At 39.6% G+C, this 26953-nt stretch overlaps 1 protein-coding gene across 1 annotated transcript; it reads right to left on the bottom strand.

The window, feature by feature from the left end:
- Positions 1-287: 287 nt before the first annotated feature.
- Positions 288-26686, bottom strand: LOC147176819 (collagen and calcium-binding EGF domain-containing protein 1-like). Its single transcript, XM_086071531.1, has 11 exons — positions 26400-26686; positions 25439-25519; positions 7728-7780; positions 6698-6832; positions 5859-5996; positions 4991-5112; positions 4813-4915; positions 3923-4062; positions 3752-3787; positions 3432-3467; positions 288-2207 (listed from the first exon to the last, which is right to left on the bottom strand). The coding sequence occupies exons 1-11, from the start codon at positions 26513-26515 to the stop codon at positions 2022-2024; spliced, it is 1146 nt and encodes a 381-aa protein (XP_085927657.1). The 5' UTR covers positions 26516-26686; the 3' UTR covers positions 288-2021.
- Between the last annotated feature and the right edge of the window lie 267 nt (positions 26687-26953).

Here is a 26953-nt window from a genome sequence, read left to right as displayed (position 1 = left end):
AATAAGTGTAAGTGTAGAACACATTTGTGAGTTGTTCTTTTAAGAATTATTTTTTAATTACAAAAAATGTTTAGCTTGAGAAAAATATTGATAATAGAGACAGTGTTACAGGAGGACATTTCATTATAGAGAAGAATTTTAGAAGAATACAGTTTTATTATTTTTAAATTGAATACATTTGAGTTTGAGAACAAAATATAAAAGTCAAAATTAAAGTAGAAAAAAAAAAGCTAAATTATTTTTTCTTTGATTAAAAAAAAAAGCCAAATTTTAAACTGGTACACACAAAGAAGGGTGAGAGTGCACCTTAGCGCCATCCTCTGGTCAATACCAAAAACATGAGGGACAAAAGGAAAAAGTTTATGTTTAAAATGTTTGAGACAAAAGCCGTCATTTTACAAAAAGTAAGTCATATTTGGTCCAACAAAAGTACCATAATTCTATAATATCTCATCCATGTCTATAGAAAAGAAATTTTGTATGTATTTTATGAGTTGAAAAAAAAGTTAGTGTTGAGAAAAGCATTCTAATGTTACTGTAAGAGGGAAAAACAGTCTAAAATAAGGTTTATTAAAGTCATTTTTGAAAAGAAAAAAAAAGTGGACAGGGATTTTTTAAAATTAAACTCAAGCTTAAGGAAAATACTTTCCAGTAAAATAAAATGATTTTCCAAAATTGATCAAAAAGAAAAAGAAAAAGTGGTACTACAAGTTAGCAGGCTCCCTCTAGTGATATTCGAAAGAATTATTGCATATGTACAGTTCAGTTTTAGTTTATTAAATTTTGGAGTTAAATAAATTTCCATTTAATCTTCAGGAACAATAATTAAGAAAAATACATTGATTTTAATTTTATTAACTTTTTGTGTGCATTACATTTGAATTAAGGAAAGTTGATGGAGAAATTGTTAATTTTGATTGCTGCCTGAAATAAATGAACAATGAATGAATGAATGAATGAATGAATGAATGAATGAATGAATTAATTAATTAAATCTTAGGTACTTGTTTAATATATCAGATTAGAAAATTATGTTTATCTTGAAACATTTTCGTCCCACTCTAATTAGCCTCACAACCACTTCCCCCCCATCAACATATAAATATCATGATAAAAATAATACACTGCACTTGACTGTTATTTCATTCATCCTGAGAAAAAACAAACAAACCGGTGCAAAGTATTTCCTGCTTCAGCCCTTGAAATTATATACTGTATACATTTGTTGATTTGGTTAGAAAACAAGATGCTTTTCCTCAGCCTTCTTGATGGCTAATGATACAAAGGAGAAAAAGATTTAAGGCACTCACAACTTGAGTGGACTAACTCCAATCTTGTGATTTTACGTGGGAGCACAGTAGTACACACACAGTCCAAATTGTTGGTACACCTTAGTGGAAATTGATAGTCTTGAGATTTCATTGTACTCAGACTCCAGACACCCTGTGTCTGATTTAGGACAGTAGCAATAGATAATAACATAGCCTCTTCCATGTTTCACAGTAGAGGGACAGTGTTAGTTTGTTGGTATACTTCATTTTTGCATAGAGCTGATGTGCCTTGCCTAAAAGTTCCACGACTCGTCTGTCCATAGGACAGTCTCCCAGAAGCTTTGTGGCTTGTTGACATGCAGTTTGGCAAATTTCAGTCTCACTTTTTCATGATTTATTTTCAACAGTGGTGTCCTCCTTTGTTTTTTCTTGAAAAAGAGACCTTATTCTCATTATATTGATGTTTTCTTAAATACAACTTTTGCGCATGTATGACTTTTTCTTTTTTTATTGAACAAATATGACTCTAAAAATATGACTTTATTCCCTCTCAGTGCACACTGACAATAAACAATGTAATTGTAATTCCAAGGGAGATTCCCTGTTTGCATGCTAACCCGCAGCAAGAGGAGAGAAGATGAGGAAGAGATGCCTATCGATAAGGCTTGTCCTTTCAAGTCCTTTGTGTCCTTCCAGAATCCTCAAATTTTTTTAATTTTATTAAATGCCACCAGCAGCGTTCCAAAAAGTTCAGGTGCTGAACATGAGGTCCCCTTGGCCAGACCCCCACTCGGCAAAATCGGGCTCCCCACCAGAGGGAGACGAGTCCAACGAGAGGCCCCTCTTCTCTCCAAATACTTTCTCCTGCAGCTCGATGATGTCGTTGCGGATGTCAGCCATCATCAGCAGCAGGAAGTCAAAAGAGCCGGGAGGGCCCTGATGGACAGATCGTCATGATGAATGGTGTGCTTGTCTCAATACTTCTTTTTTTTCTTTTTCAATTAATCAACATATTTTTCAAATAAGGTGCAAAAAAAAACAACGTGTAACATAATTTCATACAGTTGCTTTGTAATTTAGTTTTTCAATGTATTTTAATAATGCAAAAAATGTTCAGTCGTATTTTCATTTTCACTTCACGTTCATGTTTACTTTCAAATGGGAATTATTAGTGCAGTTGTATATTTGTTAGTTAAATGTCAACAAATGAAATGCAAAGTCACCTAATTGAAATAAATGATTACCTTTAAATGAGGCTGATTTCCGAAATATAACAATAATTAAATCATTTTGTGTTTACCTCTTCCTTCTCTATTTTGGCCTTAATAATAATAATAATAATAATAATAATAATAATAATAATAATAATAGTAATAATTATCATCAACACGCTAGAGGTGTGGAGGTTTGCCGTCGAAAGGAGGGGAATGAAGATTAGCCGTCGCAAGACGAAGTATCTGTGTGTGTGAATGGGAGGGACCCAAGTGGAAGAATGAGGTTACAGGGAGAAGAGACCAAGAAGGTGGAGGAGTTTAAGTATTTAATGTCAACAGTCCAGAGAAATGGAGAGTGTGGAAAAGAAGTGAAGAAGCGTGCGCAGGCAATCTGGAACGAAAAGGTTTATAAAACTGTGGTGAGACCAGCGATGTTGTTTGGTCTGGAGACAGTTCTGCTGAGGAAAAGACAGTAGGCAGAGCTGGAGGTGGCAGAGATAAAGATGCTGAGGTTCTCTTTGCGAGTGACCAGGATGGATAGAATCAGGAATTAGTACATCAGAGGGACAGCACATGTTAGAGGCTTTGGAGATGAAGTCAGAGAGGACAGACTGAGATGGTTTGGACATGTCCAGAGGAGAGGTAGTGAGTATATTGGCAGAAGGATGCTGGGTTTCCAAATGCCAGGCAGGAGGTCTAGAGGAAGACCAAAGAGGAGGTTTGTGGATGTAGTTAAAGAGGACATGAAGGTAGTTGGTGTGAGAGCAGAGGATGCAGAGGACAGGGTTAGATGGAGGCAACTGCGACGACCCCTGAAGGGAAAAGCCGAAATGAAAAGAAGAAGATCATCATCATCATCATGCACAATCATATGTATAAAAATCTATATGAGGACACACAAACCCTACTGGCACTTTTGTTCTATTAAAATGTGCAATAAACTCACAGGAGGACCACTGGGACCGTCTGCTCCTCTATCACCCTGAAAATAGCAAATTGTATACAAGTATGGTTAACACACCAAACATCACATTACTTGTCACAGAAATTAAGCGGGCATCATGTTTATGTATATGCAGTATATTTGCGAATGAGAAGAGACTGAGTCATTGGTTAATTTTGAGCTGCTGTGAGCTGTTGTTATAGCTTCCAGTTTGGCCGCCAGAGGGCAGCAGTGCATCTCACAAGCACATACATGGCCATAAACACGAGGAACTAGTTTTTATATGAGTATGCACTGTGTATGTATTAGGATATTGAACTGACCTTTAAACCGTCTTTTCCTGGGGCCCCGGGTGGTCCCTGAATGGACGGTAAAGCACATATTTGAAAACGTTATATAAGTCATGCAGAGTGGTGGCTTTCTATTTCAAATGATCTACAGTATATATACAGTTGCGAATGCTGTGTTGTTCTATTGTTTATTTTCATTTTTACCACTGGTCCTCTGCGGCCTCTTTTGATGTGCTTCAGATCAGGCTCTGGACCTATGGGTCCAATGTCCCCCCGGGGCCCCCGAGGCCCTGGAGGGCCTTCTACGCCTGGGTCCCCTCTAGCTCCTGGCCCCCCTGGGTGACCTGCGGAGTTGTTACAGGTAAGTAGATTAGGTCGAGATGTAGGAAAGGTCGGTAGATAAATAGGTTTGTAGATTAGGTCGGTAAGAAGAGATGTAGCTAAAGCCTAGAAGTTAGATTCGATAGGTAGGTAGGAAGCTAAGAAAGTAAAGTGGGTAGGGAGGTAGGTAGGTTTTTCAGTAAATGTGTATATTGGGAAATAAGTTAGGTCGGTATGAAAGGTAGGTTGTCTGGTAGAAGGTTGGTCGTTAGGTGGGTATTTCTTTTTGTGAGGTGTTGTTCTATCCATGTGTAGGTTGTTCTGATCAATATTTAAGGGGTTAGGATATACAGTATATTAGGTAGAGGCTAGGAGGTAATCAGGTAGGTAGCCAAGCAGATCAAATGGTATAAGCAGGTTTAGGTAGGTGGTTGGTAGGCAGGTAGGTAGGGGGCAGGAAGATAGACTCGGTAGCTAGTTTAGGTACATACTGTACAGTATATGTAGGTAGATAGGTAAGTAGATTAGGTATATCAGTATATTAGGCATACATTAGATTACGGCAGGTAATGTTACTAGACAAGGTAAATAATTATTAGTTAGGTAGGTCTGTGTACCTTAGGTTGGTGGATTAGGTAGACCGTTTAGGTAGGTCGGTAGGTAGGAAGAAGATTAGGTAGAATGTGTATGTAGGTTAGCTGATTTAAGGTACATTCTGTGGTAGATTAGTAAATACAGTAGCTGCGGTAAATTAGCTATGTGGAAGGCGTCACCTGGGACCCCAGGAGATCCTGGAGGTCCAGGTTGACCAGGACGGCTTTTTTCTGGCCTCCTAAGAGCAGGTTTGTCACTGCGGTTGGCCAGGAGGTCAGGTATCTGCCAGCACAATAAGCATTATTATTAACACTACAACTTTAAGTACAACCAGTATTAGACCTCCGCCAAGGCTACCTGCTGACTGGCCAGTCGCAGTTTTATTTGCAGCAGACTGCTTTTCATGTTGATGAAATCCTGGCAGGTAAAAGAGCAGGTGCCCGCACTCATTAACGTGTCCGACTTCCCTGACGAACTCACTGAAAACCAATGCAACACACATTAAAAACAAAAAACAATTGCATATAGTTTTGCGTTAATTAAGGAGCACATTAGCTAGTTTTGTTTTTTTATGGAAGACACCTCTCATTTGGTTTAGCTTTGCACAAACTGTGGCACACACTAAAATGATCCACATTGTTGCTTTGAAACCAACACATCAGCGTTGACGAGCAATACACTGTGATTTAGGGTGACACACCCCCCAAATATGGGATAAACGTCTCTTGCGAAATGTTGCTGTGCCTTAGTCAAGCCGTGCACACAGCGTGAATTTACTGCTGCGCTTCATGCTTTGGAGTTACAACATTGAAACATTCAGCTGCGCCACATGGGTTGGATATAAATACATAGAATGACAACATGTCTACTGCACACATGCACCAGCTTTTTAAATCAGCATAACACAAAATGTGTTTCGCATGCTGGGAGCGCACCTGCAATAAATGAAGTCTCCATGTATGTTTTATGTTTATGTGGCCTATTTCATATACTCACACAGTACACAAAGGCCATTTATCGGGCAAGCAACCATATTTGGTAATTGCAAAAAGTAATAATGGACAACATATGTCTCACTATAACATACACACACACATATATATATATATATATATATATATATATATATATATATATATATATATATATATATATATATATATATATATATATATATATATATATATATATATATATATATATATACATTAGTTTAGCATTTTACGGTTGTGCACGGCGATGCATGAACGCTGATCGGGAGCCAGAATGTATCCACTGTGGCATCGACACAGGAAGCTGCCTCCCGTGTTGACGCACTCGTGCTCACACACGCTGCCGCCCGACTCCTCGCACTCATTGATGTCTGCGGAAAGAGAAAAATTGACATTGCAACGTTCAAATGGAACCACTAGGTCAGGGGTGGCTAAGTTCGGTCCTTGAAAGCCACTGTCCAGACTGTTTTGCATGTTTCTCTTGCACTAACACACCTGATTCATGATCAGGATCGTTATCAGGCTTCTGAAAAGCTTGCTGATGAACTGATCATGCGATTCAGCTGCGCTGAAGGAGGGAGACATGGAAAACAGGATGGATAGTGGCTCTCGAGGACCGAACTTGGCCACCCCTTCACTAGTTGGTTAAAAAATAGTGTATGTAAAATACAGAATAGGGATTCATGCTTATAAATATACGTCTGCTACTCATAATCCTCATAGTGCTGTTTTAAAAATATTTTCTTTTCCCTTCCACCTTTCTTTTAAAATGATCAAGCAAAATACAAATAAAAACACATAAATTATAAAGTAAACAATGAATATATGAAAAAATACCAAATAGAAACACAAAAATAAACATAAAGAAGCAAAAAAAATAAAAGTAAATACAAAACATTAAACTAGAAAACTGCTTAAAAAAAGTTCAATAGTTTAATAAAATGTTGACTATTTTTAATGAAAAAAAGATTTTAAATGAGTAAACAAATGAAATGGCTAAACGCCTCTTCCCCACAGAAGACAGAATTCTGTTCTGCGATTCAGCCTTTGTCCTCTTCTTAGCGTTACTGACCAAGACAATAAGGAGACTTGTGGTTGCGGTGTCTCTCCCGGTCGAAGCGATAACCAGGGTAGCACGTGCACACCACCCGTCCAAAGTTGTCGGTACACTGTTGCTCGCACGGCGACACGGAGCACACGTCCACATCTGCACCAAAACAAATTACATAGAGGAAGCCATCAAAAATTCATTACGGAATAGCCATAGGTGTTTTTTGGAGTACCAAATGTGTATTGTGGGCTGAAAGTACAATTATCAAATTTTACTCCATTGGTCTGAATTTTATTATTTAGCTCCTAAAACTCATGTATCTTTGTTCGTCTATCCATGACAGTTCCGTACAGTGACAGGCGGAACAATAAATGCTCTATATACAATAGATTATTTGGATCTTTCCTTGTACACTAGTAGGCTACTTCTGTAGCAACTTACTTATATAACTTATACCATATCTGTATGTAGCCTGCTTTTGGCGTGCATATGTGTGTTTATTTCAAATGTAAAAAATAAAGGAACATTTATAAGTACACTTGTGAGCTTTTCCTAAAACTGTATTATTATAGGTCATATCTGCTATAACCATAGATACAGTGCTTTATATTTTACAATATATAAAAAAGAAAATCTCCAACTTTGCTACTCTTTCATAGTGGAACAACGATGGACAAGAGCCAACTCTGCTGTTCAGTGTATTTAATGTCAGTCATTTCCTTGATAAGAATGCAACAAAATACACGATGATTGATGATATATTCCATATGAAGCATAACAATGAAGCTTCGCCTCGGTCACTTTGTTGTTGACGCCAGCAGTGAGCTCATTTGACTTACATCATTGTTCCAAAGTGACAAAAAGGCAATGATATGGAATTCTTTGGAGCGCCACGCGAAGCCAATGTGGTCTGCAGACCTTGTTTTGGCGCAGGATCTTTCCCTGCTATAAAGGCGGCGGAATGGGAAGATTAGATGGGAGTAGGGGAATCATGTGTGTGTGAGTGTGTTTGTGTGAAAGAACAAAAAGATTTAAAGTGTGTTTTACCTACTTTCAGGTATGCACTGGCCCATCACAAACCTGAAGCCTTCACAACATTTCCTCCTGAAGAGAGAAAACAACCAGAAAAAAAGTTTGAATATTGATATTGTAATATGATGAAATTTGTTAAGTTATATTATTATCATTATTCAAATCATATCAAGTATTTATGAAAAAGCATTGCATAAAGTTACTGCTTTTATCTGATAAATATACTGTACACTTACTGAGATTTTTTTTTTTGAAAGAGAATCAATTAGGGGTATTACCAGAAAATGTTATAAACCATTGTACAGGGTAAAAAAGACTTTTAATAAAAACAATATAAATCCAATCAAAACCAACCCAAAAAAACACAAGTTGTGACATAAACTTGCAATCTTATAAACACAAAACATTTGAAAATCATCTAATATAATGACTTTATTCTTATAAATATAATTTGCCCGTTTCCCCATTTTTCAGTGTAGCCCCAACACTCTTTTGTACAACACTGATCTGTATCGCTTCTAAAAATATCATCCGTTGAGTCCCGTTTTTAATTCATTCATGGAAGCCATTACACTATAAAGGTGATTTAGGGTATTTGTCATGTGTGGCCCAACACATGTGACACACATCACAAGAGGAAATGACTGGAGCGGTGTGACCGCACAACAAATATCACACAAGAGGGGAGGAAATGCGTAACAAAAGAGTGCGTGTTAGCGGTCCGTGTTGTCGCATTTTATTCATATGCAGCATCCATGCAGTGTCACTCTAAATCACCCCCCTAAACCCCCCCCCCCAGAGTGAATAATCACCCATAAAGCGCCGAGACAGGCCTGAACTGATGAGATCCAGATGATTGGGCCGCTTTAATCCCAAACCGAGGTGGAGACAGGTGGGTGAAAGTTAAGATGAAAATTGTCACTACTTCATTGAGTCCGTCGACAAATCAGTCGGCGGCGGTAATGGCTTGCAGATGGGAGCCGCGTCCTCCGGGAGAAACTCATACCTTTTACGCCGCTCGGATGAAAGCGAGCTGCAAGGTTACGTGACGTGAAGATTCTAGTCGGTGTGATTCTGATGTTACAAGCAACGTTAAATTAGGCCGAAAGTGCTCTTTATTATGGGTGACTTCATTTCTACAAGACATCCATGGGGTGAGGCCAAGTCAGGAACAGTTCAGCATCCTAAAATAGGAAATAACTACTTTTTGGGAGCGACGACTTTGCTCCAGAACACCTGAAAAGGGACATATTATGTAAAAGTGACATTTCGGTTGATTATACACAAATAGTTGGTTCTCCAGAGTGCCTGCTAACCATCAAGTGTGAAATTACATAAGCAATACAACGCATTACAACTTAGATTCAAATTTGAATTACATTGCCAGCACAGGATGGAACTCTTTTTTAAGATCCGTCATTTTCAAGTGGCAGAATACATGGAAAATGGGATCATGTCAAAACTTTATTACTGTGAGGCCTAGTTAAGACCTGTTCAATGTATACAATTTCAGATTTAAGAGTAAAGATTCAAAGACTCAAGAACTACAAAAGAGGACATATGTAAAAGTGACAATTTGTTAGCTTTTATACAAAATGGAGCCAATCTTTCTGTTCTCAAGAGCGGTCTTGGTCTCAAGACCACTTTTTAAGGGTCTCAGTCAGCATTTTTACTCGCTCTTGTCTCGTCTCGGACAGGGCAGACTCGGGAATCCTGATCAAGACAGATCGAGACCAGTCCATCAGTGATCAGAAGTGAAATAACAAATTTTCTTAGATTTGAAATTTCAAAAATAACACAGACTGCAACACTATTGTCTATCTCCTAAAAAGTATTAACCTGAAGGAAGATGCGCCATTTTCAAGTTATGGTCTACGAAGACTCTATCATGGTCTATCATCAAGGTAACCACACCGATGGGAAAAATGAACTATAGTAAATAAAATGAGCAAAAAGGTGCTAGTATGGAATCCCCTTTGTCTTGCTTTACGTGACACAGCGGGAGCATGAACGATGAACTGCGATATATAGCGCGGGACAAACTGCATACGTTGCGAGTCGGCAGCAATTCTACATCAACGTCCGCACGTGTCCCCTGGGTGCTCCTGGTCGAGAGCACGGAGGAAGCCGTGGTGTCTGGATGAGCAGATGAGGGCAGCAGGAGAGCTGACCCGTGTGTTTTTGTTTTGCTGTGTGAAAGTATGCCGGATAGACAGGAAACAGGCCTCCAGAACACACTGACGAGTGTGCGCGCGTGTGTGCGTCTTCGTGTTTGACGGTTCTGCGGAGGGCCTTCGTCTTCTTATTCCTAGAATAAGCTCCAGACACTTATCCCATGCGGGATTCGTAGTCCTTATACCACAGAGTATTTAACCTCCACTTCAGGCCTGACGGTCTTTCTCTCGTTGGTGCTTATTTGACAAGATTGCTTAATGGAGTGCTAATGCCTGCTTCTGGTTACTGTCAACTCGGCACTGTCAGCGCTGAATCTTTACTTGTCAACCGCCTTGCGCATGGTCTACCATCTGGTCTTAAAGACTTCCAGTTGGTCTTATGGACTGATGTTTCTGTACACACTTTTTTGGGCAAGAGCTGATCTCTCATTTGCATCTCTTAAGATACAGTCTACATCGTTAGTTTTCAAAATAAGGGTCCAAGAGCCGTTGCTTGTGAGTCTTTTAAAAATGATTTGCCGTTTATTACATTGGATAATTTTTATAGGTCTTCTGTTTACGGCAGAACAGACATTCGAGGTTTTCAATAATTTGGCATAAAATCCATGGTCATCCATATTTTATACTGCCTAACCTATTCAGTCATGACAGGAACCATAGCCAATCCCAGCTAACTTTGGACCAAACGCAGATTACATCCTAAATTGGTCATCATTGAAAAAAAAAATTTTGCCATCAAAAACCTTTCAAAATTCAATCCATCCAATCCAAAGGTCATCCATCTGTCCATCGATTCTTTCTAGACTGCAGACCATGGGGAGTCAAATTCTATCTCTCCAGATACGTACAATCTACACTACAACATACTGCATCACTGGACTTAATAATCACTGGAGTTAATAATGGTTTGTACCCTTCCCAGAACACCCAAAAAAGTAAAGGTGCCCAAAATCAGGAACATCTGAGTAGGACTCCAAAAGACAATCATACTTTGCATATAACAAATGACAGGGTACCTTCATAACTTGGGTTTGTTCTACATGTTCAGAAGTGGACCTCACAGGAAAAGAGAGATGACCAGAACATACACCTGCACTTATAGTGTATACCCTAGCCCGGTCGTGTCAAAGTCCGGTACTCCGTTTTAGAGGTTTCCCACGTCCAACACAGCTGATTCATATTCAAGCTCATCAGCAAGCTCTGCAGGAGCCTGATAATGATCACTGAATCAGGTGTGTTGGAGTAGCGAAACCTAAAAAAAAAATAATAATAATAATTAAAAAAATGCAGGACTCCGGCCCTCGAGGAACAGATTTTGACACCTGTGCAGCTGATTTCACTATTCATGGTCGGGCTCAAGAAGAGCTGAAAAACATTACTTTTCTATCTGGTTTGATATACACAAAATTATATTAATATAAGCATTTGGGAATATGGCAGCTTCTTGTCTTCATTTCAGGATGTTGCAACACATTTTCTTCCTAACACATTCCTGCCCACATAAGTCACAGCAACACATACTGTAACTGTGAGCCGTTTAGCAACTCTGGAAACTATCTCTTGAGTCTTGTAGTGATGCTCTGCTGCTTTTGGCACCGACAACCAGAATGATGGCAGCGTTGAAGGTTAGAGATGAGATGTGCAAGACAACCCCCCCCCCCCCCCCCCAGCAATCCAGCACCCGCCTGAAAGGTCAGTTTAGCCTGTAGACAGTCAGCGTCATCACTCACAAAAGGCAACTCCCCCCCCCAATCCATCACCGAGAGGGATTTGTGTTGCTTGTTTGTTGAACGATTTTAAATCCTCCCTATCGCTCCCTGGCCAGCTCGCGTGATGTGTTGCCGGGAACTGACAACAGATCTGTTTGAGCCACGTAATGCCTCGTTTATTCTAGTGGTAACCTATTTCACCCGGTGTGTAAAAAAAACAACAGCGAGTAGAATAGTGAGAGAGGTTTCACTTATGACTTGATTCGACCTGATTGAAATGAAGTAGGGACTTGACTTGAGTTACATGGGGCTTGCTTGAAACTTGAGGGTTTAGACTTGAGACCTTTTTATGACTTGCGCCTATGTGACTTATTTGTACCTGTGGTGAGTAATAACTAGTCTGGTGCAGTACAGTATTATCCACTCTCACAGTTCCCCATAGGAAATAATGTCAAGTGAATTCATCTGCTTCAGGCTCAAAATGGCACCGCCCTAAAAATCTATTATTGTTTTTTTTTTTTTTATTGGAAGAGATATATTTCACAATTTGTTCTCAAAACCTGCTTGTCTGTGACATTCTGTCAAAATAACTGCCCCAAAAAGATAAATTAATAATTGGAATCTGACTACCCAAAGGATCAAAATTGTATCACAAACCTGAATGCTTCATAACATTTCTTCCTGGGCAGAAAAAAACACGAAGAATCATAACTATGATAAGGAAATAATTGACATTTTTATTGGAATATTGTTGACATTTTTATGACATCACTTGTAAAACGACAATATTACAAGAAAGCTCTTTATCCTATGATAATAAAGTCATATTATGATTTTACGAGATAGTTCATGACAAAGTTTTAAATTTTGTAAGAATGAACTGGTAATGTTTTTACACACATTTTTAGTGAGCCTTAGGAAGTTATAAGTAAATAAATTGCTATTATCAAAATTTACACCAATTCAAATCTGATTTAAAGAGAATAACAATAAAGATTTTACGCAACTTACTGGTGAGGTTTATTATTTCTAGAATAATACTAAATAGTAACAAAATAGACACATGTGATTGGTAAGCTAGTTGCAGTGTACCTAAAAACGGACCAATAATGAATCCTCATGTATGTCAACGTTTTCTTTTGCTTACAGTCAGCACATGTGGGCAAATCGTGCGTTATTGCCCAATTTTTGCTGTTGGTGAAAGCCAATTGATGAAATTTTGGTGCAATATTTACATATTTTTACAGTTGTGTTGACAATGTGTGTGTGTGGTCGTCGGTTTTGTGTACAATAAGCTCCAGATGCTGCAAGTTCGGATGAAGAATACTATTGATTTTGAGTGTGGAAAAGTCTCTGACTGTGTTTGTGTGTGAGCGAGTTTTAATAGCTGGGTTAGCTCAACAGGCCTCAAAGATTCCCTTAAAAAGATGGATTGCATTGTCAGATTTTGTAATTCAAATGATATCATACGTTTTATAGACTATAGGACTATATATGTATTTTCCTCATCTTTTGGGAGCGCTTTTTAATATTTTGATTTGTACCTCCGCCAGGGAGGATTTGTTTCTCTTGGATGGGTTATTTTCTTGCCAATTTTTTTGCCATATTTTTTCAAGAATGTCTCTATCCATACATGATGATGTTGTTAAAAATAGAGATACAAATGGGGAAAGGAGGGTGGGGGGGGGGGTATTACAGGGGAAGCCTTTTTTTGAATAATGCTTTCACATACATTTTTTGTTTGTCTATATATTTAGTATATATATTTTTTTTTTTTTTGTTGCTCTTTGTTTTTGTTTTTTTTACATTTTACTACACTTTAACTGCAAATGTGTTTAATCAGGATTGATTTGAAAATAACTGTTTTGAACATGTGATTTGTGTTTGTGTAATTTTCTAATTATTATTATTTACACATGAAAGCCAACCAGCGTGTTTTATGAACGTGTTTCCCAGAGCAGCCTGTTCCAGCCCCTTTGGTGTTTCTTCCTAATTACAGTTCGTTCGTGTGTGCGCTATTCTTGTGTGAAGGTGTTACACGCCAAGATCTCCTCCAAGGCCTCCTTTTTGGCTGTTTATTTGTCCTGCCAGCCCACCGAATGCTTCCAGGACGCCGGCCTCTGGGGAGGTATCAGACCTTCGCCTCACAGAGGAAGCTTTGACTAGAGCGAGCCAAGCAGGCGGTCCGGATGGGCTTCCGCCGCCAAACACGTTTGACCTGCACTTCCTGCTTTACTTCCTATGTTATGCATCGCCTCGCTCCCGGCCCCGGCGCCACCTGTCCATCGCGTTCCCATCTTCCTTAAAACACATCCCAGGTGTCTTTTTAACATTTTTATTAGAATACCCGAAGGATCAAGTATTACAGTACTCTTTTACCCTAATGTTCTTGTTTCTCAGAAGTGAGCCTGTTTTGAGGTCCTTTCTCCTGCATATGAGCCACTGCTCACCCCAACCCTCAGGACTGGAGCTAGGGTGTTGCAACAAGGCAAGCGGCTACTTGTTCACAAGCAGAAAGTAGAGAATACAAAGCGAGCCCCCATGAAGACAAAATAGCATTTGCAGTGGTTATTGAGCAATTCATCACCAAGTCACCAAATTTCATTTTTTACTTAGCAGGTTTGTGCAAGAGGTGCATGCAACAAACATACATGCTTGCGATTCATTCCCCCAAATTGTGGAATACCGTACAATTTTTTATGAGATGATAACTCCCTATTATTACTTTTTTTCTTTTATTGACTGTAAAATGTTCTGTTTCTGTATCCTACATACAGGATGTCAAAAACGTCACTATACACTTCCATTTATATGTTTATTTTCAGGTACAATTTAGACAAAAGAACAGCATTTTGCAATGTTGCTCCAAAATGTCTCATGGCAAAGGTATATGAATAAATATGCTTACAATAATTGCAAAGCTTAAACTGCCAAATGATACCTGAAACAAAATTCAAAACAGGGAGTGTATTGTGTTACAATGTTGCAGCAATTTTCTTCGAGAGTAGACGGAGGGTAGCAAGAAAAGAAGCACTGCGGCTAAGTGGAAACTGGAGGATCAGAATTCAGCATCACAGGCACGGAAACAAGGTAAGCTAACATTAGCAAAGGTTATGCTTCAACACATTTCATTCAAGAGGAGACTGAGGAAAGCGAGAAATGCTTTGCTGCAGCAAAGTAGAGACTGTGGGCTATAATACGACAGCAACAGGCTAAGTTAATGTTTTATTTTCGTCATCTCAAGCTATGTATTCTCAAATTTGAGCGCAACGTGTGCAGTTGCATTACATGACAGTTTGACACAAGTGCTGCTTGCCTCAGGCAAACAATAGCATAGCAACAGTGTAGTTACAGTGTATTATATTGGCCTGCTGGTTTGTTGTTTTGAGGCGCACACACTCACACAGCTAATGAAGACCACATTGTATGAAAAGAACAAAAAAACTGTGGTTTTCCAGAAAGCCGTTCAGGTGCACGCTAATCAGAAAAAGACGACTTGACTTTTTGTGTGCGTGTGTGTTGTTGGGGGTCACACTCCTCTGGTCCACAGCGCCTACCCAAGACAATTAGGCTTCCATTAAAGACAGGAAGCTCAACGCAAAAGGCCTTGTAAAAAGATTTGGACAATGATAGAGAAGTTCAAGGGAAATCATGCAAGTGTGAGAAAAATTATCTGGGGCCTCACGCACAAAGAATTGCATGGCTTTCATACGGAAATGCGGTTTACGGACAAATCCAGACAATGTCGCACATACAAAAAAATCCAGACGTATGACAATGTATGACTCACAATTAGCAGCCATTTTGCATTGCCTATGAAAATTTCTGTTCGGCTTGGATCCCTGTATGGAGTAATGAGAGCCTCTCAAAGAAGGAACTTCATTGTTTTGCATCGACCATTCGAAGTATTAACTTGTATTACAAACTGTGTGTTTTGTAATAAAAGCTTTTTGGGGATTTTTTGGTGGATACACATGTTAGCATTTAGCGTCTCTTGTCAGAGTCAATAACGACGGACGTTTGTAAGGAAATACAACGCACCACCTTGTCTTTGGCACGGATGATGTCACCGTTGTGCACCTGCACACAAAAACACGCAGTCTAGAATCTGATATCAAATCCTGATGGAGCGAGCCCTGTAACACAGGAAGTGTCAACAAATACACAAAAAATGGCTTGGAGTTTTATTTTTATTTCCACTGACTGCAGCAAATAAGCCAATATGTAGTTAGTGACCTTTTTTTTTCTTTTTCTTTTTTAATACGCCATATACTGTATTTAAAAAAAACTAAAACTAATACTAAAACAAATGTTAAACAAGTAAAATAAAATGTATTTTCAAAAACTACCAATCTCTCTCTAGAAATAAATTTGAACTAACTAAAAAAAAAAAGTCGAAAAATAATAATAATAACTCAAATGAAAAATGCAATACTACTATAACCCTGTGGTGACCAGAGGGCCCATTAAAAAAACAAGAGACAAGTGGATACACACAGAATAGGTGACGTGTGCACTTTGGGAATATAAGAATGAAAGTACTCTGGAAGCATGCGGCTTTTCTTCATCCAGATGAAACACAGATACTCGTCGGTGGGGGGGGGGGGGGGGGGAATTGGAGAAGTTGGCCAATCCAACCAACAAACGGCAGCCTGACACAACAATTCTCTTGAACGCTCTCTCAAGCTGTCAATATTTGATTTTATTTCACTTTCTCTGGCTTTGTATTTGGCTTTCAGCGCCAGACGTTTATACGACTACGCCTCCCCAGAGTTTTTCGTTGCTTCCCTTTTACTTCCTCTCATTTCTTTCCACCTTCTCCATTACTCCGCCACTCATCTTTTGCTTTCTGTTGTGCTCCCTTGCCACAACAGGACAAAACTGAAGGTGAGGCCATGGATTTAAAAGTTTGCCATAAGAACTTATGTGACTTTTTGGGTGGGGAGAGAAGGTGCGCCCACTTTGTCGTGATGATGAAGGTGGTGTGTAAATGTTTACAATACAATTGTGCATAGTTGTTAAAACACATTCCTTGAAACCGCTACCCATTTTCTTAAAACCTTAAACACTAATTCCAAAATTAAAGCTAAATTTGCAGAAGTCAATTTCTTCCCCCCAATTGGCCTGATCACATTATAAGAAACATGTGTGTTAACTTTTGAGTGGTTCTATATCAAGATGACAGCTGTGTTTTCATTTTCCACTCATTGTTTACAATTTTGCAACACAAGTGTATCACAGTGTCAAATGGGTTTTGTGACAGAGAATATGTTTAAAATTGGAGTTTGCCCTTTTCAAACTGCTATATTGCTAGCATGACTTATTCATGTTGGAGTGTTGCAAAACATGAAATGTTACCGGTTTGATGTTGTTGTTTTTGGGAATGTACAAATGGAAACCAAGGCTGCTGGGTGTCCCTGCACCGTTCCGTTGACGATCCTTGTCAAGGTATTTTTGAATAATAATTCAAATAGTGGCATAAGATGGTTCAAAGAGGGATGATTTTTCAAAGGATAGTTTTAACTCATTAAATGCCAAGACGTCTTTTGTCCAAGTCCATTAGAATCAAAACATTTTGCCAAGGTTGTATTACAATAATTTTTGTTTGATGTGTTTTTTTTTTATTTGGATATGGGTCTGATGCACTTCCGATTTAAATTGCAAGCATTTGAGACGTGTTAATGAGCCAAACTGCCAGCAGAGGTGAAAATCCCCTCAGTTTACCAACTGTTTACAGTGAAGAGGACTTTATTATCATTCCTGCCGCTGCACAGTCAACAGACTTTTAGTCGGACAATCTGAAGCATACACTCTCTGTCACTTTCGTTTCTGTTCTTCGTGCCTCTTTATCGTTTCTGTTTACAGTACTCTTCAAATGTCTTGTTAGCCTGTCTTGCCCCCAGCACTGTTTGCTTAGCTGGACAACTCATTAGCTCTGTTTGTTTTCAATCAAATCTGCCGTGGAGCCACCCTTTTTTTCCCCCAGCAGACCTTCTGCAAAGCCTCATTATAATTGCTCTCATTTTGCTACTAGATACAAATAGATACTGACGTGTGTGTTTATGAGTTTATGAGCACAATTAGCAGCTTTTTAAAGCCAGAGTGGAAGTGAAAGCCAAGTGTAATGCCATAAAACAAAGGAGATGAGTAAGGGGAGTAGGGGCTATGTGAAGTAATCCCACTTTATTGGCGTGACAAAGGCCGCATGCACACACACACACATACACACACTTGCCATGGTCTCCCTTTGTGATGTCCTGAAGTTCATTGACGTGTCAGTTGACATAACGAGTATGTCTGTTATGACTTCGGAAGCACGGGGATCATTTCAAAACCGGAGAATCGGAGCCATGACAGAAGACACGGCATTCATTTGCTTTTGTCTTTTTACACAGAACCCAGCGGAGGTGGAACTGTTTGTCTGAGCTGTCACGCAGCAACACGGCACCCTGCTGTCAGGTAATTTGACGGGTGACAATGTCAGCATCTTGTGTTTTGGCTCTGCATGAGTCAACTGATGAAGGTGAAAAGTTGATTTTCGGTGTCTGTGCCATTTGTACTGTAACAAGGACCAGATAAAAGTCATAAACATAGCTTCTAGCGGCAGCGTGAAACTGGCTAGTACTACCTGAAAATGTGGAAAATTGGTCTAAAAAAAAAATGTGGAAAATGTATTACTTTTATAGGAAATGTCTTTTGTAAGTGCCTTCTGGTACTACCTCCACTGTTCTGTGGACGGTGCCGATTATATAGAACAGCAACTTGAAATAAGGCAGAAAATGGCCGTCTTTAACAGACAGTCTTAAAGAGGATTCTGATATTACCTCAAAAAAAATGTGTGACTGACCTCTAAAAAGAAATTTTACAGGCAGTGTAAAAAGAGTTACTGATACTAATTCCAAAAATATTTCTGATACTACCTCCTAAACTGCCTTGCCTAAGGCCCAAGATTTCTGTGTCCAATTACCCCCCAATTCTGTTTTAGCCGTGTTAATACTGTAGTTGCGGCTCGAAATAAGGCAGGAAAAAAAATACAAGCAGTGTGAAACTGACTTCGGATACAACTGTAAAGATAAAATAATGCCTGTTGGTGCCGCAACAAAGAAGCAACCCCCCCAAAAAAGGAAAAAGCCAGTTTTTAAATGTTCAGTTTTTGTTTCAGTGTAAAAGTGACTTCCAAAGAGGAAAAATTGTCAAGTCAAATTTATTCCACCATTCCATGTCTAAAGGCTTCTGATACTACCTCTGAAAAATGCTGTATCAACTTTGTCCCCCTCTTTGCTTTTCGATTCTATTAATACAGAAGCGCAATTTCAACTTAGTAACCAACGCTTATTCAGCCTTTGGCGGAAGTATTTGAGCCACTCGGGTTGTGTTTTACCTACACGTTATTGGTGGGGACAAGAGTCAGGAGGGCATGTATACTTTGCCTGCAGGCCTCGACACTTCATCCCTAAGGACGAGATTTACGCCCGACCGACAACCTCTCATGACCTCATTTGCTTGGCGCGAGTGTGACACTTGTGAAGCACGTTTACCCCACCTGACCCGACGTTAACACTACGGCTACTAGACGGACGTCTGGCTTGTGTTTCTGTCCTGCCAAATCAGAGCGCGTAAGGACAGGAAGTTGTTGAGCTGGAGATGGAGTCCAGGGGAACATTTGACATTGACCACCACTAGCCACCGAAGTACGCGCTCATTCACATGGCATGAGAAAAATGTTTGTGGTTACAAATGACAAACGACCTGGAAAAAAACTAAAACATTAGCATTTTTCCCAGTTTAAAACCGTTCCCGGGTAGACACTAGATGGGTACTGAAGTCTGTACTTCTTTTGGTACGGACTGATTTGGGTTGGTACCAAGCACGGATTCCGTCAAAACACACCAAGGATCAAGAATTACGTCACAGTACAACTTTCATTACCATGACAACCAGGGTGGAGCAGCAGCCCAGTGTCTTAAAGAGAGGAAACGGACACCAATTTGTATCCAAGCTATGTATAAGTACATTTCACCTTTAAATTATTTACATTTGTGAAAATACAAACCTCCTACGGGAAAAGTGTCAAAATCCGAAGTGCACTCAAAGTCTTAAAACTGAGCCAACGATAACAACATTCACCGACCGCATTGGTGTTTCCCAGGGTTCTTTACGCAGAAAACAATGAGTAAGCAAGTGGTAACAATAATAGGTTGTACGGTCGGTAAGTAAATCATGAACTCAATGTTTGGAAATGACCACAATCGACCCGCAGATAGCGTACAATAAAAGCTTCTTTTGTTTGCTTTAGTTGGGTTTTCTGCTATTTATCACCTCTGCCAAAGAGATTTTAAAGGCAATAAGACAATAAGTCATCCATATGATTAACAATGTGTAAAAATCTGTTCTAAGCTAAGCTAAGAACTGTGGCCCAAGCTACTTGGACCACTTTGGAATTGATATTTGTTAAAATCAGCAGGAATGTTTCAATGAAAAACAACAAACAACGAGATGGACATTCGTTAACAACCATTACGTATTCCACACAGCTGTTTCAAGTTTCTTCCTTAGATATCAAATAACGATGCTTGAATATTTGAAGACGTCGGTCAAGAATTGTGATTGTTGAATAAAAGCCAAGTTGTCATTAAATGCTCTGTATCGTACCGACCAAACAATAATCTTGGCTTGCCGAGTAGAAACAAAGACAAAGGCGCCATACTGTTTTTATCAAATTTTTGATTTGCCCCCTTGATGTGGTTTGATGAGAATCGATCAGTGTCAGCCAAAACAGTTCAGTGGGAAAGAAAGTAGAGCTTGCATTCTGTAAAATATGACCGTCAGTTTAACATGAATGTGGTTAGCTTGTATGTGGTTAGCTTGTCCTCGGCTAGCTTGTACGCGGTTAGCATGTATGCATGTATGTGGTTAACTTTATATGTGGTTAGCGTGTATGCAGTTAGTATGTCATCATTCGTCAGCACATCTTTTCAATGGAGCTGAATTTGATCGAGATGTCCCCCCGTTAAGTACACTCAGTTGTTTGCTGTACTGTAGTCTGCTAGATTGTCCCTATCATTATTGTAGTTTTTTTAAAAATTAGTTCCAGTCTCTTTCACCCCCATAATCGTGATTACTAAAACCCCATGGTCTTTTTTTAATCATACTCTACTTCGTTAGCCTTCCCACTATTGTTTGTTTGGTCATGTTTGAACACAGAAGAATCATGATCTTTTCCCTCTTAGTGTGTTTGTTTGTTTGTTAGTTTTTTTGGTTATTTGTGACAACAGCAGAATATTGACTCTTCAAGTGCCGAGCGGAAAACGAGACAAAAGTGTTTTGTGAACCCCTTTGTCACTTTTAATCAAACTGTAGTTGGTTTCTGTGTGGTTTGTTTGGTCATGCGTAAACACATCAGAATGGTGATTGCCCCAGTGCTGAATAGAAAGCAAAACAACTGTGGCAGAGCAGGTTCAGTTTTGACATTTTGCCACTTTACATGTGGGAAAGAAAACTGATAGGATCGACGAGAGGTTGTTTTTGGTCGTTTATGAGTGGAAATGGACACGACTGACAAAAAGTGGACATATTTGGAGTATAATATATCATGTTTACAGAAATATCTGCCTGAAGTTTATGGTATAAAATGAGCCACACAGAACAAAGTACATTATTCCTGGAAGAAAAAAAACGGCCTTGTTCCTAACAATTGCTGACTGATCAAAAATCTTAAACGACATATGTAAGTGCTTGGACACGCCAACACATACACTCACGCAAACTTGCAAAGCACACACACATAAAGCACAGAATCCTTCCTTTAGGGATCCAGGCTGGAAACTCCTGGCAGGAATTCCGACACAAACGTGGATGTGAACGCATCTAAAGTATCCCTGATGCGACACAGTCCAGACTTGACTTGCATGGGAACGCTTCCTGGCCATGTTCACGGGAGGGAAGCCCTGCACGGGCGCCCTAATGAGTCAAGACAGGAAGCGGTTGCGGTTAAAGTGTAATGTCAACCCTCCATCAAGAACCTGAGGAGGCTCTTTAGAGGCCATTAAGAGAAACAAATGTCTGCTTTGTCTCATCCAAGGTGACTTGTTAGCTCGGCCGTTTTAGCTTTCAAACAACATTAATTAATCGAGTCAAGCTAACGCTAGCGCGATACTGCTTGTACTACCTCCAAAGGTGGAACACTGCCCATTTGACTTTGTCCACCATTATACAGAACCATCATAAAAAATAATAATAAATAAAACAAGAACAATTTTATTGTGTAGACAAGCGGTCAAAACAACCTTTATTCACCCATCTCTACTATTATTTGTCATTATCGTCGGCTCTTAACTTCCACGTTACAAATGTGTTCCTTTTTGTCCTCCATTTTTTGTTTATTCACCTGTTCGTTACAGCTGCACGCTGCCGTCACACTTACAGTACTCTTCACAGCTGCGAGGCGCCCGACTCCACTTTGTGTGTTAAATCTTAACATGTTTGCACTGTCTTCAATTAACTGTATTTGTGTGGGCTCTACTTTTGGTACGCGGCAGTCAAAACAAAGGCGCTTGTTGTCTTGTTGTTCTCTCCAATTTTGTGAGACTTCCACAGCTGAGAGCATTTAGCCACACATACACAGCACACACAAAAAAAAATTCACGTCATCATCCTGACAATGCAAAACATTTGGAGGCAGACTCAACGTGCACACTCGTGGCATTCTGCCAAACCGAGTAATACGAGCGGGGAAAAAAACACAACAATGACAATGTTAAAAAAATCATTTTTGGGCCTCATTGCTGAGAAAACCACAGAAGGCGGGATATAGTGGTCATTTTGTCAGCGGGTGGTAACGGGGTTCACTCAAAATGACGCTGCAAAACTCCTTGGAGACAAAAACATTGGATTTTGATTTTAAAAAGCCATCTTTGCAGCTGGAGAGCATGATAATCAAGTTCCCTAAAGCGGGGTATTGAACTAACATACTTAACAACCACACACTAGTCCAAATGTTGAGCTAACAAAACTAGCATCACTTTGCAGTTTATAACCCTTTAAGCAACAAATATTTGAACACAAAAAGCATGAAATGACTAACAATATCAAAGTTTTAGAATATGTTGTTCTTCTTTATGTTACACCAAGCACAAAAAACGTTTTAATTCTGTCGAGTGCTACTCTTTCTTTTTTTTCTTTTCTTTTTTTTAAACCATGACAACATTTTGTGTGACTGGAACAAATTACTGACATTTCCACTCATTTCAGTGGGGAAAATGGCATAGGGTGAGCAGATGTCACAGCGATTTATACGATAAACCGTTTTAAAGAGAATATTTAACTGTTACATAATATTTAGCTGGCGTGTTTCCATCATACCAGAACTAGAACTACTTCCTGCTTCTGTATCTGTAAGATTCATGGGAAATATAGTCCTACTCGCCTAGTGCTGCAGTTGCTGGTCAGACCCAACGCAAGCTGAGCTTTTCTAGCGGCATATTTCCAATGTCTGCCGGGAACTTGAAAAAAAGGTTGGATAATGGTGAGTGCAGTGCCTTATTTACAGCTGTTAAACTGTCAACCAAGAGAAAGCATTAGCTAAAGTAATAACACAACCAGTTAGACTAGCGATTACATTTGTTATATATAGTTCCTGGTGAGTATTTATTTTATATTTGATTTTCAGCGAAATTGTAGTCGCAGTTTTTAATTTAAAAAATCTGACCCCCCTTTATAATAGCAACAAATTTCAGTTGAATTAATTGAATGATTCTAGGTCAAACTCAGCCATGTGGAGCAACACGTCAGCTGTACAACATGACAGAAAGTGTCATGTAATCATCCCGAGTCAAGACAGCTCGTAGGCGAGGGCAATTGAAGCGCCATAAGTGGCGTAATTAGCCCGGCTGTTTGGACAGGGGCCAGGCACGCCGCTTCTAAACGCTTAACACGTCAACGGCAATCACACGTAAAAATACATCCGGTGCTCCGAGCGATGATTGGGCTCGCCGGGTCTGAGTCAAATGCAGTTTAATGGCGTCACTCCACACTCGCTCTTTCTCTCTGGAGGAGTCCCTGAGAATAACTTATGTAGAAGTGTTGAGTGGCCCCCTCGCAACCCCGAAACTTGTCGCCACTGTTTTGTGTATATTCTACTGACACGTGTGCTGTGTTAGCACATCCTAGCGCACAGTAGGATGCAGCTAAGGCCTTGTTTACACTCAGAAGGGCTTCCTACTTACACTTAATGTGTGAGAGCATATTGATTGACAAGAAGACTAACAAAAAAATGAGGCACTGTAATGAGTGGATAACATTTGAGTATCATGATGGCTATGGCTTACAGCGCCACCTGCTGCTTCGGAATGCCCTTTATAATCAGTGTCATTATGGAGCCCGTCTTGATTTGATTTGAATATCATGAGTAGCATTATGGAATACTTTTAGTTTGATAAGAGATGATTCTATAGGCAACTGCCAAAAAAATCAATCTAAAAAGTTTCATACGTTATAACATAAAATATACATATTTTTTTTGCTACATTGGTCTACTTGGTGTGTGTCCCTGGTTACAAACAGTTAAAAAAAAAAAAGCCTCCCAATAAACTCATATCAACTCATCAGATGGGAGTTATTACTTTTTTTAAAGGACAATTTGATCCAAAAATGGGGGGGAGGGAAACAAGATGACATCCATCTTCGTGTAAAAGTGCCTCCCGCGGAGTCGTACGTCTTTCAGCAAGCCAAGAAAGCAAACAAGATGCAGTCCGACCGCGACTGTGAGAGCATCCTGACTAAACGCCAGCCAGTTTTTCCTTGAAGGGGAACTTGTCTAAACAATAAAAGGACTCATTGACGTGTTCCCCTGGCGTGTGGGAAGCTCCGTGCGCTCGTCATTCCGACATAAATCTGCATTGAATTCTCAATTCTTTCTATTTTTACACTGTACTGCCAGGAAGAAGTGTAATGATAACCACAGAGCATGAAATTGAATTGATGGTAATGTAGGAAAGGATATAAAAGAGTAACGCTGTTAAATGTGAAATACTCATCCATTATGTATTTCATCTATCTTTGATTTTGAGATAAAAGTTATTGCGGTGCTAAATTATTAGCACATAGTTACCAGCGGCTATTACGCAGCCACATGGTGGTTAGCAAACAGCTAAAATAATCTAAAAAATATGAGCATTTTTAATGTATTGTAGCAGGCTAGTATTAGTAGCTTACACGCAGCTAACAGAACCGTTCACTTAACTAAAGCAGCAAATTTAGCACACGACTAACACGGCCTGTCACAAAGCTACAATGGTTAGCAAACAGCTAAAATAAATGGAAAAATAGCTATCAGTGGCAAGCACCCAGCTGACAAGGGATTTCACATAACTAGCACAAAGCAACCAGAGGCTATACAGCTAAATGTTTGGGCTTTCACACAACTAATGCAGATCTAAATCATTAATTCCCAACTGAGAATCCTTTTTTTTAATCTATATATTGTATGTGCCATGTGGGTGGATATTGCCCTCAAAACGAGGAGTTTGTACAGTTTTCTGGATTCTTGCGTTATGAGACGAAAGCAATAAAAGTAACAAATCACATCCTCTGCTGTCAAATATTAAGTGGATGGGAAGTTGGGAAAAAATGGACATGATGAGGTTGTCAAACGTATCCTGGAATGCAGACACATGAATTAGGATCGTGTTAATGTCTATTAAGTGGGCTTCTTCAAAGCCACTATGCTTTTAGGGATGGGTTTTTTTCTACTCCTTGTGGGAATACACAATTTTGGGTCTGGTGGGGATGAAAGTCCTGGAAATGCTGGGCCAGGCTGCTATAACAGGAACATTATCAGGGTGTCTTACCTGAAGCAGGTACTGCTCCTCCCTCCAGCTTGGACGCATGGATACTCCACGGTTAAGATTTTATTGTCGGGACACTTGCCGCTGAGGAAACAAAAAGATTTAGAAGATTTTTTTGCGCAACTGAACACAATGCATTCATGGCTACTCATTCAAAAGTCTGTTCTGGTTGTTTAATTGAATCTTGGCCAATAATTTGTTCCAGTCGGCATGTGATTTCCCAAGAATTTAAGTTGTTTAATGTACATTGACTACATTCTTAGCTTCTTAGTCTTTAAAGTTAAGACAGGGTGTTTTGTTGTTTGTAACATCTTAGTACGCAGTGGTTAACTTATTTTGACACTTGCATGTTGAAAACGTATCATAATTTACTTTTTATTGAAAAATATTGGGAAAATCTATCCATTGATTAATCTATCCATCTATTTATTTGTCCCCCTATTTAGCTGCCGACCTATCTACCAAGCTAATTGGTCTGTATCTATCTTCACTGTACATATTCTAACTATCCATCTATATCTTCCTACCTCTTAATCAATCAGTCAGCCAGTCAGTCAACCAATCAGTCAATCCATCTATCTATCCATCTATCCATTAATCCACACTCCTTTGCATATCAATCAACCAATCAATCAATCAATCATTTAACTAATCAGTCTATCTACAGTCCTGACCAACAAATTAATCAATCAATCAATCCACCTACCATCTATCATTTCATCAAGTTACCTATTGACCCAGCCATCCATCTACCAATCCATCCTCCCAGCCATCTTTCTATCATCCATCCATCCAGCTCAGTCTATTGACTTAACCATAATCCAAAATGTTTCTGTCCATCTATTCATCTATCCATCATCTATCATCTTATTCATCCATCCCTCCATCCATCCATCTATCTACCCTTCTATGCATTAAAGTGGAGATAATTTGAATAGCAACCAAGTGTCTCGAAAGGACCTACTGTGGCGCGTCCTTCCCATGTGTGGTCCTGATGGAGCTGGCAGCAGAGTTGCAAAGCAGAGCCGCACACATGGCGGCACCAAACGCTAGTAGAGTGGCACCATCAATCTGACCCATGTCCGTGACCGATGCCCCTAAAGCTCCTTCAATTCTTCACATGAGTGTGCCACCTCCGATAACAAGAAGAAGAGGAGGAAGAAGACTCTTTAGTCCTCTGGCAGGACCGCAGCAAGGTGTCGCACGCATGTGAGCAGTAGTCCCTCCCGTGCTGCGCAGTCCACCCTGACTCGACGCACTGAAGCGGAGAAGGAGGACTTTACAACTCAGTGCGCTCCCTCTAATCCCCCCTTGGATTTACATTCTTGCCCCCCCCCCACCCCCCAACCCACCCCAGCTCACCCAGTTCCTCTTAAAAAGAAGCGACTCTGCAAAGGCACACTCCTGCTGCTTTTGCTGCAAAAGACAGCTAACAACAATTGGCTCACTACAGCTAATGTATTATTATGGGCCTATTATTGAATTGCCTCTAATATGGTAACAATTGAATAACACAAT

Source organism: Leptonotus elevatus, chromosome 3 (assembly GCF_054856555.1).
Source record: "Leptonotus elevatus isolate MCC_2025b chromosome 3, RoL_Lele_1.0, whole genome shotgun sequence".
Lineage (NCBI taxonomy): Eukaryota > Metazoa > Chordata > Actinopteri > Syngnathiformes > Syngnathidae > Leptonotus > Leptonotus elevatus.
This window is presented reverse-complemented; position numbering and strand designations above follow the sequence as displayed.